We start from the raw sequence: 16,331 nt of genomic DNA, 5'->3' as shown, positions 1-16,331 counted from the left end.
AGATAAAATTGATATAACATTTTAATCTTACATTGAGATATTCAAAGAATATATTATAATATATAAATAAAAGTTTAAATTCAAACTTGTGAAGCGCATTATATGAAATAAAACTATGAGATTTTCGGATAAAAGTAGATAATACCTAATAAGTTGGATGTGAGTCTTTACAAATAATATCAAAGTGATCATTAGTCGGATAGAAGTTAAGTGCTACATCATAAGAGCTATCTTTAGAATCTTATAGAAGTTAAGTATTATATGGTGAGAGTTATTTTTAGAATCCTAATATCTGATTTAATCCGAATTATGTGATTCTATGCGTGCTGTGTTAGGTTTGCGAGGATGTCAAACTTTAACTGGATAGTTTGTGATACTCTAATCCCAAATGAGGATGTTGTAAGAATCTATTATAATATATAAGTAGATGTTTAGAATCGAACTTGTGAAACGTCTTTGGTGAGACAAAATTATAAAATCTTTGGATTAAAACGAATAATATTCTCTAAATTGGGTGGATCTCCACAATTGAGCATCAGCATTCACCTTGATAAACACCGCAGGAGGAGGTTGCCAAGCAATTAGCCCGACTTGCCTAATAGAAGTAAGCCGTTTATTCTAATTGAAATACAAATAATCTCTAGCACTAGCCATTATAATGTTAGAAGAACGATTTCCTAGAACACATTTATTTCTCCATTCCACACTTGCTTTTTTAATTAATGGGAGCTATAATCTTTCTTTGTTTCTCTTTTTGTTTGGCATACAGGGAATTTGGTTTCATGTTGCAGTAGCAGCAGCAGGCTTTTCTTCTTTCTTCAGCATAATTTTATATTCCAATCCTACTTCTATATACTATTACATACAACTATATATGTATTACAGTTATATTACAAGAACATTTTTCAAGATATGTCCATAATATAGTTTTCAGGGTAGAGATAAAAAGGGCGTGAGGATTGCCTTGCCCTTGATATTGAACAATGGATCGATAATTCAAAGATCATTGACAGGTTCTTTGTTTGGAACCTCTCCATCTTGGCTCCTCATTTGACGAAGTTGGAATGAAACTGAACGCGCAGAGATTGCGTGCACTGGCTTGTCTGTCATGCGGATCAGATTGTAAGACCATGTCCCTGTCAAGGTACCTATTGCTGGTCCAACCACATACACCCAAATTCCCTTGTACTGAGCACTTGCAAGTGCTGGTCCTATGGTCCTTGCTGGGTTCATTGATCCACCTGATATTGGTCTGAAATATATATATATATTAGTTTTCTTTCACGTGCTATACACATAATTATTAACCAAATTATAATCTAATATTTTAAAATAGTTTTAATACTTTTATAGTAATAAAATTGAAATAACCGTCGTCATACCAAATTAAATTGAAAATATAAATTAAGTTTTAAAAAAATAAATATAACAAAAATTTTAAATTAAAATTCCAATAAAGAATAAATATTTAATCTTTCTCTATTTTGACTTTTTTTTAGAACTTTTCTTTTAAGTCTTTTGGTTTTAGGTCATCATTTTCATTCATTTTTTGTTTTTTTTTTCTTTTATTTTTTTAAATATTTTTAGAGAATTGTCTTCTATCACAATAAAATTGGATTTTTTACTTTCCTTTCTTCTTTATTTTATGCTTTTTCTTGGGCTTTTTCTTTTAACTTTTTTTGTAGTGGAATTTTATTTTCAATTTAAAAATTTTTTAAGGTAATCGATCATTGATGAGCTTATTTAAACTCTTACTTTTCTTCTATTTGCTATTGAAAATTTAAATTATTTATTTTGATTTGAAACCATATTCTTATAAAGTTTTTGTTGCTTAAAATAAAGTAAATATATAATGTTTTTTTTTTCATGATCACTTACTTCTATTTTTGATATGTACTTATTTATGAAATATAAATCATTTTGTAGTTTCATTTTATAGTAAAAAATGCATACTTCATGAATTTTACTAATTAAAAAATATTAATTTATAAACATATTCTAAAAAAAAGGATTTGAAGCAATCAAGAACTATTAATATCTCGATATAATCATCAATGATGCTTATTTATATATTTACAAGAGATATTAACTAAAACTATTTTTAATATCGACTATTGATTTCTTAAAAAGCCACTAAATATGCATAACTTACTAAAATATGTTATAATAAGAGTTTAAATAACACATTTTACTTAAAGGTATATTTTATCATAAGCAAATAGTTTTTTTATATTATTCTTTAAATATTGAAATATTTTTCTCAATTAACTTTGGTTCAATATTATTATTGTTTTTTAAATAATGAAATATATAATAAATCTAAAATTACAAAGATATGACCTATTTTAGATCAATATCAAAAGATATTATTATATTTTGAAGGTAAATTATGTTTTAAATCTTAGACTTTAAAATTGATAATGAATATAGTTTTAATATTTGAACTCTTTTTTAATTAAAATGGAGTAATTTCTTTATTCAACGAATGCTTAATTATATATCTAGTATAAGTCATACAAAAAATTCATCATTTAACCAATATTGTTATAAAAATATAATTTATAGAATTCATATTATTATTAGTATTATTAAATCATATATTTTGATTTAAAATATTATGTACTTGATAAAATAACTTATAGATTTTTTTTCTATGGTATTATCTAATAAGTTTAAACTCATTATTTCTTTCTTTCATTTTAAAAATATCTTTAAAGCCAATAAATTTTTTATAGTTGCTGCTAGTGTTATAAAACCTACCACATAACACAACAATTTATTTTTAGGAAAAATATAGCGTTAATCTAGTTACTATTAATTTATTATCAAGTAGACAATCAATCACATACAAATTTAGATAAAGTCGTTTCAAATTTTTACTTCAAAATTGAATTTTTTTCAATAAAATTATGTTATTATAGTAATTGGTACATGAATATTGTTTTAATTATTTATATATGTGTACAATATCCACAAAGTTTGTAATTCAATGCCTTAGTATTAAATGGCAATAAATATAATTTTTTAAATAAATCAAATATGTTACACAAATTAAAAAAAAATATAGATCTATATCAATATTAAACCAAAACAAAAACAAAAAAATTACTAAGTTAGTAATGATTTACTACTAAGTTATATCACTAATTTACTATTAAAATATGAATAATTTAGCATTAAGTGATTCATATTTTACTACTAAGTTGAAATTGATTTATTATAAGTTATCATTAATTTATTGTTATCACTAATTTATAATTAAATTATAACTGATTTATCATTAAGTTATCAATAAATTTGACTAAGTTTATTATAACTAATTTATTACTAAGTTTTGACTTCACTCTTGCTAGTAATTAGAGTTTAATCCTTAAAAACTTCGATATAAAAAAACTTATCACCGATTGATAACTAAGTTATCACAAATTTATTATTATGTTATCAGTAATTTATTATTAAATTATCAAAGATTTACTATTAAGTTATGAAAGATTTACTACAAAATTATCAATGATTAATTCATTTATTACTAAATTATCATTGATATACAACTAAATTATAAGTAATTTATTAGTATGTTATTAGTGATTTACTATTAAATTCAATGATTTACTACTATATTATTATGCATTTACTAATTACCATTGATCTATTGCTAACAATTTAATAATTAGCTATTAAGTTATTAATTATTTACTACTAAGTTATCAATTGAATTAATACTAAGTTATTTATGATTTACTATTAATTTATCAATAAATTACAATATATGAGATAATTTTCATTTTATATAATAACAGCATTGTTTCATTCAAATTTAGAATTTTTTTACTAAATATTTTTAATGAATAGGTTCATGGTAGGTTTATTATAGTTCTTAATGATGAAAGTTCTAGCTTTGCTCTTTCAATTAACTAGGGTTTAATCACTGGTAACTTCATGTATAAAAAAATGCTATCACTAATTAAAAAATAAGTTATCAATTACATATTACTATCTTATCACTGATTTACAACTAAATTATCATTAATTTATTACTAAGTTATAGATGATTTACTATTAAATTTGAACAATTTACTACTAAATTAATGATAATTTATTATTAAGTTGTAGATAATTTATTATAAAGTTATTACTAATTTACTATGAAGTTTTTGATGATTTACTATGAAGTTATTAATAATTAACTAATTTACAATTAAATTATCATTAAATTATAACTAAATTATCACTAATTTATAGCTAAGTTATCAATGATTTACTATGATGTTATTAGTGATTTACTACTAAATTATCAATAATTTACTATTAAATTATCAACAATTTACTATATACTATTATGCATTTGCTACTATGTTATCATTGATTTGCTACTGAATTTTAGTGATTAACTACTAAATTATCATTGATTTATTACTAAGTTATGTATGATTTACTACAAAGTTTATAATTTAATTACTATTAAATTAAAATAGATTTACTATTAAGTTATTAGTAACTTACTACTAAGTTTTCATTGATTTACTACTAAATTATCAATAATTAACTATTAAATTATTATGCATTTACTATTAAATTGATTTACTATTAAATTATTGTGCATTTATTATATTATTATTAATTTACTAAAAAGTTATCAATTATTTAGTATTAAATTATTATTGATATACTATTAAGTTATCACTAATTTACTATATTAAATTATTACTGATTAACTATAAAATTATTATGCATTTATTATTATATTATTATTAATTTACTAACAAGTTATCAATTATTATTTAGTATTAAATTATTATTGATATACTATTAAGTTATCACTAATTTACTATACTAAATTATCACTAATTAACTATTAATTTCTCAATGATTACTATTAAGTTATATTGATTTATTTTCAATTTTCAATTATTAATTACTACTAAGTTCTAAATTATTTACTACTAAATTATCATTAACTTATTATTAAGTTATTTATGATTTACCGTTAAATTTGTCAATTAACTATTACTCCCTTTATTTGTCCCAATTGACTTTCTTTTGTTAAAATTTTCTAATTTTGACATCTATTATTTTAAATATTTTAATAAATTAAATTTTATAAAACATATATTTACAAACCACTTCATTTAAAGTTTTTAAAAAATATATTTTTTCATATTTTTATCAATAATAAAAATAAAATAATAAGTGATTAAAAGTTAAAAAATTTGATCAACAAAAATAAAAATGTGATAATTTTATTGGGATGAAGTATTAAAATGAATCTTATTTACTATTAACTTATTGTTAATTTATTACTAAGTTATTATTGATTTACTATTAAGTTATCACTTATTTTTATTAAACTATCCTTAATTTACTACTATATTTTTATGTATTTACAATTATGTATAAATGATTTACTATTAAGTTATTTATTATTTACTATTATATTATTGTGTATTAATTATTATGTTTCAGTGACATACATCTATCTTATCAATTATTTACTATTAAATTATTATTTATTTACTATTATATTATTAATAATTTACAAATAAGTTATCCATAATTTAATATATAGTTATCACTGATTTAATATAAAGTTATTACTGGTTTTGTCTAAATTATCACTAATTTATAACAAAATTATCACTAATTTGATATTATATTACTCTCTCTGTCTTTATTTGTTTGTCTTGTGGTGATTTTTACATAGTTGAATAAAAAATTTTTAACTTTAATATATTTAATATTAATTAATTTTTTTATAAAATTAAAGTTTTATGATTTTTAATGTTAAAAAGTAAAAAAACAATCATAAAAAATAATTTAAAATATAAAATGTAAGAGTTTAGATATTTAAAACAAAAAATAAGACATAATTTTGGGACATCTCAAAAAAAAAAAAAAAAAGATGGACAAAGAAAAAAGGATAGAGGGAATATTATACATTTACTATTATGTTATAATTTATTTAACACTAAATCCTCTATAGTTAATTTAATTGTGTAAAACATATTAATAGACATAATGTATTACAAACACTAAAATATTCATCTGTAGAAAAATTATTTTAAATCTTCTAGCCGTATTGCTTACTTTAAGTGGGGCACGAATGACTTAACCAAGAAAAACTATTTTAATAAGAAAATAAAAAAAAAAGTAGACAATATTTTAATTTGCTAAAAAAATTATATAGAAATAAATAGAGATAATTTAGTAAATTATCACATATTATATATAATATGGATATATATGAAACATTTTCTTAATTATAAAATCTCCTATTCAAAGTAGGCTATAAAATCTAAAGTATGCACATATTTGTCAATTTTCTAAATTTTTAGCTAAAACTTAAATAACTATTTATAGTAAAGTTGGCTCAATTCCAAATAGGACACTTTTTGCACATTAATTAAAAAAAATTTAAGGTCATGATATCATCTATAATCTAATACATTTTTTCAATCATTTTCATACATATTATAATATATTGGCCAATTGAGTAATAAAAAAACTAATTTAGTAATTTGAGAATCTATATGAAATATTAATTGATTCATTTATCTTGTTTTTGTATATATACATATATATAATGTTATTTTATCAATTGAGTTAATTTTTTATCTTAATTGTAAGACTATATAAATAGATATGTTTTTTTCCACAAACTCATAATTCAACTTTTTTATAATGTGACTAATGAGTTCAATTATAAGTCTTTCATTCTTTATGAATTGGAGAATTAGTTAAATATGCATGATTGGCATGTAGTGTATTATTAATAGGAGTCTACCAAATTAAAAAATCAATTTTAATATTGTTTGTAGTTCACATTTTTTTAAGTATAAATCATAGATGATGTAGACACCGGTTTTGTCCGGGTCTACCGTTTGATTTTTAATAATAATATTTAACAAAACAAACAAAAAAACAAAAAACAAACAAAACAAACAAAAAAAAATGAAAATAAGATAAAAGTCAAGGGGTTGGTACGGCGCCGAACTGGTCCGACCAACTACCCAACCGGCCTTCTGACAAGCCACCAATCACGGACGGTAGGTATGATTTTCGAATCCCAGAAAATCTGAAATTTGAATCTCAAACAAGCTCTATAAATAGAGCTTGCAAACCAGAGGGAAAAGAGGGGGCGGACCAAAAAAGAACGGCCAAAAAAAATCTACAGAAACGAAAACAAAAACCAAAAAATAACACAGTCCTCGCCGTAGGCGAGGAACCTCAGCGCCGAGCCACCTGCAAAAGCCAAGAAATCATCAGTTTCACCGAAAAAAAAAGAGAGAAGAAAAACCGAAAATTTCAAAACCCGATCTACGCGAATCAAGGCCGTTTTCGGTGAAAAGGAGGTCAGATCTGTGCTCAGGGGGTCGAGAAGAGTTCGTGGGAGAATTTTGGGGTTTTTTCGACCATCGGAGACGACGACCGGCGACCGGCGAACGACGGCGGTACCGACGGCCGGCCGGCGTGCGGTTGAAGAAGAAGAGAGAGAAAAAAAAAGGGCTTCTTTTTTTTTCTGAAGATCGAAAAAAATGACGAAAAAAAAATAATTTTGACTTTTATATAAATTATCATTGGCCAAAACGATGTCGTTTCAATAAAACCCAAAACGACGCCGTTTTAACCAAAGAAGGATCCGCGCGTTGACCCGAATCCGACCCGAGATCCGCGTAACCCGACCCAACGGCCCGTTCCAGCCAGCCTTGAACCGGTTCATACGAACCGCAGTGGACCGGACTGAACCGGTCAGATCGCCCGGACCGCCAATCCGACCGCCGAACCGGTCAGATAGCCCGAACCGCCGATCCAACCGCCGAACCGGTCAGACCGCCCGTACCAGCGTTGACCGGACCGTTGACCGGTCCGGTTTAGGTAAAAAAAAATTTTTTTCTAATTTTTTTTATTATTATTATTATTTTTGTTATTTTAAATATATTTTTATATTTTTGCATGATAAATTAATAAATTTGTTAGAATAATTGTTTAATCGTTTTAATAATAATAAAATTAAAAACAAATAATAATTAAAATATATTAAAATGCTTTAAAATAATAATAATAATTTTCCCTGCCTAGATGTTGGAGGGAATAAAAATATTTTTCTAGAACAATAATTCTGCCTAGATGTTGGGGAATTATTGTTAATAATAAATAAACATAAGAAATTTTTAATTAATTTTCAAAAATTATTAAAATCGAACTTACTTAAAAAATCCGCCTAGATGTTGGGGATTTTTAGAGATGTTCGTATTTTCTTAAAAACGAAACCTTAAGCGCTATTTCTTAATCCTAGGTTTTTAAAACCCTTAAAAATCCAAAATCCATTAAATCCAAAACCGCTCGAAATCCAAAATCCTTGAAGTCCAAAGTCCGAAAAATCCTAAGGATACGTGTGAAAATTCTATTGGAAGCAATTTGTTCCCGAATGCCGCCTAGATGATGGGGTATTTAAGAAATTTTACTTCATTAAGTCTTTTCACACGAGTTCATAATTCATATTAATAATAAGATTAATAAATAAAAAAGTATAATAAAATTGGGATTTTAAATATAAACAGTCGCACCTAAGCTCTGCCTAGATGTTGGAGAGTCGGGGTGGTCTCATTATATTTAAGAATCCAACTCTTAAATTGCATTTTATTAAAAATAAGATTAATAAATAAAAAGTATAATAAAATTGGGATCTTAAATATAAACAGTCGCACCTAAGCTCTGCCTAGATGTTGGAGAGTCGGGGTGATCTCATTATATTTAAGAATCCAACTCTTAAATTGCATTTCATTTTACATGATATTCATTAGCATACATACGTTATCGTATTATCATCAATAATTGTCTGCATTATTCTCTCTTTAATTTACTCATGGTACTCTGCCTAGATGTTGGAGAGTCACCAACAATTTTCTGTAAAAAGTGTTATTTCATTTTAAGGATTGTTGTGTTAAATCTTAAGCGAAATGGTTACTTTAAATTCTGCCTAGATGTTGGAGAATTTTAAGATAATTCTTTAACTTAAAGATTTTCTCAATATTTCTAAATAAAAATTTTAGCAAAAAAAAAAGAATATTTTTTTTAAATAAAGGAAATTAATGTTAAATTTCAAATTAAAACCATTTTTATCCGACATTGAAAATAACGCATAGTTGAATGGTACCAATTTATGGACGTTGTGGGGGTGCTAATCCTTCCCCACGCGTAACCGACTCCCGGACCCAACCTGATTTTTCGTAGACCGAAATATATCTTTTTGATAAACTTTAAACAACCCGTTTTTATAGTTTTATTAAAAAGATAAACTTTTGGGTGGCCAATCACACCCTAATAAAGAATGGTGGCGACTCCCTCTTTTTTTTTTTTTTTTTTTTTTTTTTTTCAATTTTAAAACAACTCGTTTTTACGTCTGGCGGTCTCAAAACCGTTACGACAGCTTGGTGACTCCACTGGGGACTTATTTGAGAATCAGACCAAAATTTTAATTATGCGCTATTGACAATGGTTGGATTTAATTGATTTTATTTGATATTTAATGTAATTTCTTTTATTTTAATTTTTTTTCCTGAAAACAGTCATGTTAATAAATGAAATAAATTATGTGCTAGTTATTACTTCATTTTGATTTTGGTTTTTGATTTATTACCTTGCACACATTTTGCATATTCACTTGCATACATGAGCTCTATACCTGGGCTCCGTCCTTTTAGGAGGAAGTGAAGTAGCTACGCTCTCGTGAGGTGATAACCTCCGCATTTGCTAGCGAAACACTTTCACTCAGATTGAACCCGTTCCGTTAGTAGCCTGTAATGGGTGAGGATCGGGGAGCCTTACTAGTCTATAATGGACGATGATGTGAGGAATAGTCTGGGAACCTTTAGACATGCAAATCTTAACCCAGCATATAATGAGCCGTAAAGTCCAACTTTAGGATAGAGCCATACTGTCCCTTTTGTGAAAAGATTACCTAAATTGGGACACTATGTATATTCTGTTATGCTTGTTCATTCATTTACTCAGTTTTATTTATTTGTTTTATTTACATTATTGATTTGTTTTATTGTCTTCAATTTTGTTACATGCATCATATAGGTACCATTTTTAAAAGGGTATTGTTTTGGACCAATCAAAAAAAAAAAAACTTTCAAAAAACCTAAAGGATGTCATCTGTGTGTAAGAGCTACTTAGAGGTCAAGAGCCATTCAAAAGGTATTCAGAGGAAAGAAGGAGATTGCTTAGTTGAGGGTCACATATCGGTGCTACTACAGTCAGTACATGTGGATCTCAGTCAGAATAATATATCAGAATTGGAAGCCATTTGGAAGCAGTGGAGAATGGAGAAAAAAGAATCTTTTTCCAAGAAATACGGGGATGTGGCACTGCTTATGTCTGTGAAGGTTGATGAACAGCTAATGAGAGCCGCAATACAGTTCTGGGATCCATCTTATCGATGCTTTGTATTCAACCAAGAAGACTTGGCTCCCACGATCGAAGAATATTCTTCTTTACTCCGGATAGAGTCTACCAATCAAGACAAGATCTATTGGAAAGAGCATAAGACCACTGGATATAGAAAAAAATTAGCCAAGATCATGCAAGTGGAGGTTGAAGAGATAGACAAGCACAAGAAAGAGAAAAATAGGGTTGACATCATTCCATCAGCTTTTCTGCTCGAGTACATAAGAAAGTATATTGATACCGATCAGGGGTCGGATGTGTTTGCTTTGGCCATCTATGGATTGATGATATTCCCTAAGGTTTTAGGACATATAGAAGCATCAGTGGTTGATTTCTTTGAGCAATTAGATAAAGGTATTAACCCTTCACCAACTATTTTGGCAGAAACTATTAGATCACTTAATTTTTGTCGAAGAAAGGGTGAAGGACGATTTATGGGGTGTGCTCAGTTACTATTTATCTGGCTCAGAAGCCATTTTTGGGGAAAAGAGAAGACATCGTTTCGACCATTCTCCGTGCATTTCAGTCCTATCAAGGAGTTTATGACTAAAGAATGGAGAAAAGATTGGACAAAAAGTCAGTGGTTGGCATTCTTTTTAAAGCTCACTAGCGAAGATGTAACATGGAGGGCACCATGGATGCTTCCGATGGCTATCTTATATAGTTGTGGAGATGAGTCATGGGTACCTCTGTTAGGAATATGGGGGGCAGTGAGTTACGCGCCCCTTATGGTTCAAAGACAATATGATTCACGACAGTTCATCCCTATGACTCATAGGCTTGGTTCACTCGAGTTTGATTATGGAACACCCGGTTATATGAGAAGGGTTCGTGAAATCATCAAAGCATGGAAGCAGGTCAACCGAATGAGCCCAGCTAGACTCGCTGATAATGTTGCTGAAGGTTACCTTGCGTGGAGGATGAAAAGAGTTAACGAAATTAGGCCTCTACCAACTGATGTTTCAGAGAAGTTGTTGGCTCCTGTTTCAGTATCGGTAATGTCGACTCTTGAGATCGCTCAACGAGAGTTTGAGATTGAAAAGAAAAGGTTAAAGAAAGAAATGGTGGCTATGATGGATCAAGTTAACCAATTAAGATATGATTTGATGATGAAAAATGATGTAGTACAGAAGTTGACTAAAAAACGAAAAGTAATGAAAGAGGATCTGCAAGATTTGCATCAAGAAAATAAGAAATTAAGGTTGGATAGTAGACCTTTGAAGGGATCCAAGAAGGATGTGGAAGAACTACGAGACATGGTGGAATATTGGAAGAACAGAGCTCGAGAGAACAAAGAAATGATCTTCACACTCACCAAAGAGCAACATGAATGGAAGGAAAAACTTTCAGGGGCCTCTGAAAAGGTAACAAGGCACCAAAGAGAAAGTGAAAAGCTAAAAGCTGAGCTAATGAGGGAACAAAGCAAGAACTCTGATTTGCAAAGCAAGAAAAAAGCCTTAGAGCATGAATTAATGAGTTTGGAGCTTCAATTGACAAGCAATCAGAGGCACATAAATGAGATTTTGACTGAGTGGCAAGATAGAGAAGATTATTGGGCTCGCACTTGTAATATGGAGGTAGATGCTCGAGAGATGTGGAGAGCAGAAAGTTTAGGGAGGCAGCAATACATCGAACACCTGACTGTTCAAATCTACAAGGCTGTTCAAAAAGCAGGCAACATGGTTGAAAAGGCGAAAGCACTGGAACGAGAGATTGTACCAACCCAAGGCCACAGTCAAAGATTATTGCACTTTTTTCATGAAGCTAGGGAGCAATATGCTCAAATCAAATGTTTTTATGGCTTTAATGCAAGAATGATTGGATGATGTGTAAAGACTCCCATGGTTAATGAAAGTTTCTTTTTGTTTCGATCGATCCAAGATAATACCCTAATTTGCATTTCATTCATTTCATGCATGCATTTTTATACTAACAATAATATCAACGACATTATATCATGCGATCTAATTCGTGGTTGATAAACTAAGGTTCAAGGATAGCAAAGCCAAGGAACCACAACCCGTCAATTTCACATAGATATAATACTCGTTCCCAGACTCGAGCCATGGCAGAAGAGAATACAGCTAGGTTTGAAAGGGTCGAAAGGGTACAGAAAGAGATACAAGAAAGAGTGATAGAAATACAACAAAGAATTGAAGCACAAATGGCTGAATTAAGACAACTGTTGATTGGATCAATGAAAGGAAAATGAGTCGCTGGTGTATCTAGGACAGGAGATGAGGTTAATGTGGAAGAGCCATTATACCCTCCGAGATTCACTCCACCTCAAGTTCAGATTCAAGTTCCTCGGGGTATACACATACCACCACCAAGTGCGCAGCCGTACCCCTATGTCAATCATTCTGCAAATCAGCAGCCGACCCACTTGAATGCCAATTCGGGACCCATCCCAGTCGATCCCATCATGGTACCAAATCTTGACGACCCTGTTGAGCAAGAGAAGTCTCACGAAATGTCAGAACCTGTTATAAATTCAAAAATTCAAGATAAATATGACCAGCTTGAAGAGAGGCTTAAAGCGGTTGAAGGTAATGACACTTATGGGGTTATTGACGCCAACGAGCTTAGCCTAGTGCCTGACTTGGTTATCCCACCAAAATTTAAGACCCCAGATTTTGAAAAATACGATGGGACAAAGTGTCCATCTGCTCATATCACCATGTTTTGTAGAAAGATGACGGGTTATACCCATAATGACAAACTATTGATACACTATTTTCAGGATAGTTTGACTGGTTCAGCAGCTAAATGGTACGTGCAATTAGATCGAAATAAGATCAGTTCATGGAAAAACTTGGCCAAAGTTTTTCTTGCTCAGTATAAGCACGTCTTGGATACAGCCCCTGATAGACTGTCATTACAAAATATGAAGAAAAAGTTGACGGAAACCTTCAAAGAATACGCACATCGGTGGAGAGATGCAGCAGCCCAAGTACAACCACCACTAACTGAAAAAGAGATAATCGTGCTATTCGTCAATACACTGAAGGCCCCGTATTATGACAGATTGGTGGGAAATGCCACGAAAAACTTCTCTGACATGGTAATTTCAGGGGAGATGATAGAAAATGCTATCAAAAGTGGTAAAATTGAAGGGTCTGAAAAGAAGATAGCTACATTAAAGAAGAAAGAGCAGGAGACACATGTTGTCACTCACACAAATCCCCCACACCATCCTTTTGTTTCATATAACCCACACCCCCATTACTACTCTACCATAAACCAAATCTCTCAACAACCATACCATTACCGAGCCCCCCAACAATCGTTACCCAGATCAAGTTTTAGCCCTCAACCATCCAATTACACCCCAGCACCTCCAGCTCGATCATTTACTCGACCAACCTACCCAAACAGCAATCAAAGAAACTCACAGAATAATAACAATCGAGAAAGACCTCATTTTGACCCAATTCCCATGACATACACAGATTTGTATCCTCGACTTGTTGAAAAACATCTGCTTGCTCCTGTTATTATTGAACCTTTGAAACCTCCGTTTCCCAAATGGTATGACCCCAATGCACATTGTGATTATCATTATGGGAATCCAGGTCATTCCACTGAGCATTGTATTGCTTTGAAGCATAAAGTGCAGGGGTTAATCAATGAAGGAGTATTAAATTTTGATACCAGCCAACAAGGGACTCCAAATGTCAATGGAAACCCTCTACCAAATCATACCAAACCATCAATAAATGCTTTGATTGATGGGCAAACAAGTTACGTGAAAAGAAGAATAGAAGAGGTCAAAACTCATATGGCTAAAGTGTTTGAAACCTTGGTCAAAGCTGATATGATGAAGTCGATAAAACCTCAAAATTACTCTGAAACGATTAACTCAACTAAAAGCTGCCATTATCACAGAGGTGCTCTGGGGCATTCTATCGAAAACTGTCACCAATTTCGTCAAGAAGTGCAAAAATTGATGGATGAAGGTCGAATAGAGTTTTACCAAGAGAGAGAAGAGTTGGTGAAAGTGTCTACCATTGATTCAAAGTATAAGTTTGGACGTAGACCAGTAACTATCTATTATGATGAAAAGCCAACATCGAAGCTAGAAAAACCTGTCTCTCGACCAGTGGTGACAATTAAAGTTTCTGGCCCTTTTCCATATCAGAATGATAAAGCAGTACCTTGGAAGTACGATTATGATGTCGTAGTCAACCCAGATACTGCCAACATAACGGGTGTAGGAGGCATAACTCGAAGTGGGAGGTGTTATACCCCAGAAGCTCTAGAAAAAGCTAGAAAGGAAAAAGCCAAGGTAGGAGAAAAAAATGAAAGTCATAGTGATCTTGACACAACCCTAGAAAAAGAATGGCAGAAGTCAGTATCTGAAAGTGAAGCAGGTGAATTTTTAAAGTTAATAAAACATAGCGAGTATAGCGTGGTAGAACAGCTTAACAAGATGCCAGCTAGAATTTCGCTATTGTCATTATTGCTCAGTTCAGAGTCACACCGTAATGCTTTGCTGAAAGTGTTAAATCAAGCATATGTGTCTCACAATGCTTCTGTTGAATATGTGGAACAGCTTGTTGGCAATCTGACGATTTCAAACTATATCTCTTTCAGTGATGAAGAGATTCCTCCTGAAGGTAGAGGAAGTACCAGGGCTCTTCACATTACTGTGAAATGTAAAAGTCATATAATGGCTAAAGTTTTGATTGATAATGGCTCATCCATCAATGTTATACCTGCGACTACTCTGGCAAAACTCCCTGTTGATGGATCTTATATGAAACCTAGTCATATGATAGTGAGAGCCTTTGATGGAACCAGAAGAGAAGTGTTGGGAGATATAGAAGTGCCATTACAGATTGGCCCATGTACTTTCAACGTGAAATTTCAAGTTATGGACATCTCTCCTTCATATAGTTATTTATTGGGTAGACCGTGGATCCATATGGCAGGTGCTGTCCCATCCTCATTACATCAAAAAGTTAAATTTATTGTTGAAGGGAAGCTAACATGTGTGGCAGGAGAAGAAGATTTATTGGTAACTCAACCGATAAATACTCCTTATGTGGAATCAGCAGATGAAGCTTTAGAATGTTCTTATAGATCTTTCGAGATTGCCAATGCAACATATATAGCTGAAGGATCTAAATTATATTCACCACACTTATCTGCGACTACTAAAATGGTAGTCAAACAGCTTACCAAGATAGGATGGCGACCTGAAGTCGGACTTGGGAAGAACCTGCAAGGAATTACGAAGCCATCGGCCATATATGAAAAGAGAGACAGGTTTGGCTTGGGATATAAGCCAACAAGAGGGGACAGAGTAAGAATGATGAATGAGAAAAGAGATAAGAGGATAGCTAATCTTAAGGGATATGAGCTGGAGTCAGAGCTGATAGTCATTCCTTACCTTTATGATTCTTTTCACTCGGGAGGATACATTTATTCAGATTTACCGAGAGCCCCAAGTGCAGGATTCATGGAAAAATTTTCAGAGCTGGCCATTCAAATGGTGGATGATGAAGAAAAGAAGAGTCGAAGTGAAGAGCTATTCGTGTACCCTTGTCCTTCAGATTTTGAGTTGGATAATTGGAAAGTTACAGAGCTACCTGTTGCCTTTAAAACTTTGGAAAAGTAATGTGAAACTTAAAATCTCTAATTACTTTCTACGAGTATTAGGAGATCTTTTATGGTGTGTTTATGTTTGTCATTTTAATAAAAGACTTAGAAGATGCATCCGTATTTTTTCTGTCATTTTTATCTTCGTTTTACCTTTCATCCTTTTCTTTCCTACATTTTCTTGCCATTCCATTTTTGTGTGCCAATATTCTCTCCATATTACCCTTTTGCAGGGTCTCAAACAATGAACATGAGGATAATCATGGCATTAATCTCGG

General features: G+C 30.7%; 1 protein-coding gene across 1 annotated transcript in view; it reads right to left on the bottom strand.

Moving 5' to 3' along the window:
* Positions 1-996: 996 nt before the first annotated feature.
* Positions 997-16,331, bottom strand: part of LOC149516558 (aquaporin NIP2-1-like) — a 27,479-nt gene continuing 12,144 nt past the window's right edge. Inside the window, exon 3 of the mRNA XM_089766972.1 lies at positions 997-1,252. Within this exon, the coding sequence (XP_089623098.1) occupies positions 997-1,252 (256 nt within the window). The remainder of the gene's footprint in view (positions 1,253-16,331) is intronic.

The sequence above is a fragment of the Durio zibethinus genome, chromosome 10 (genome assembly GCF_047325235.1).
Source record: "Durio zibethinus cultivar Kanyao isolate XHJ-2024 chromosome 10, ASM4732523v1, whole genome shotgun sequence".
Classification (NCBI taxonomy): Eukaryota; Viridiplantae; Streptophyta; class Magnoliopsida; order Malvales; family Malvaceae; genus Durio; species Durio zibethinus.
This window is presented reverse-complemented; position numbering and strand designations above follow the sequence as displayed.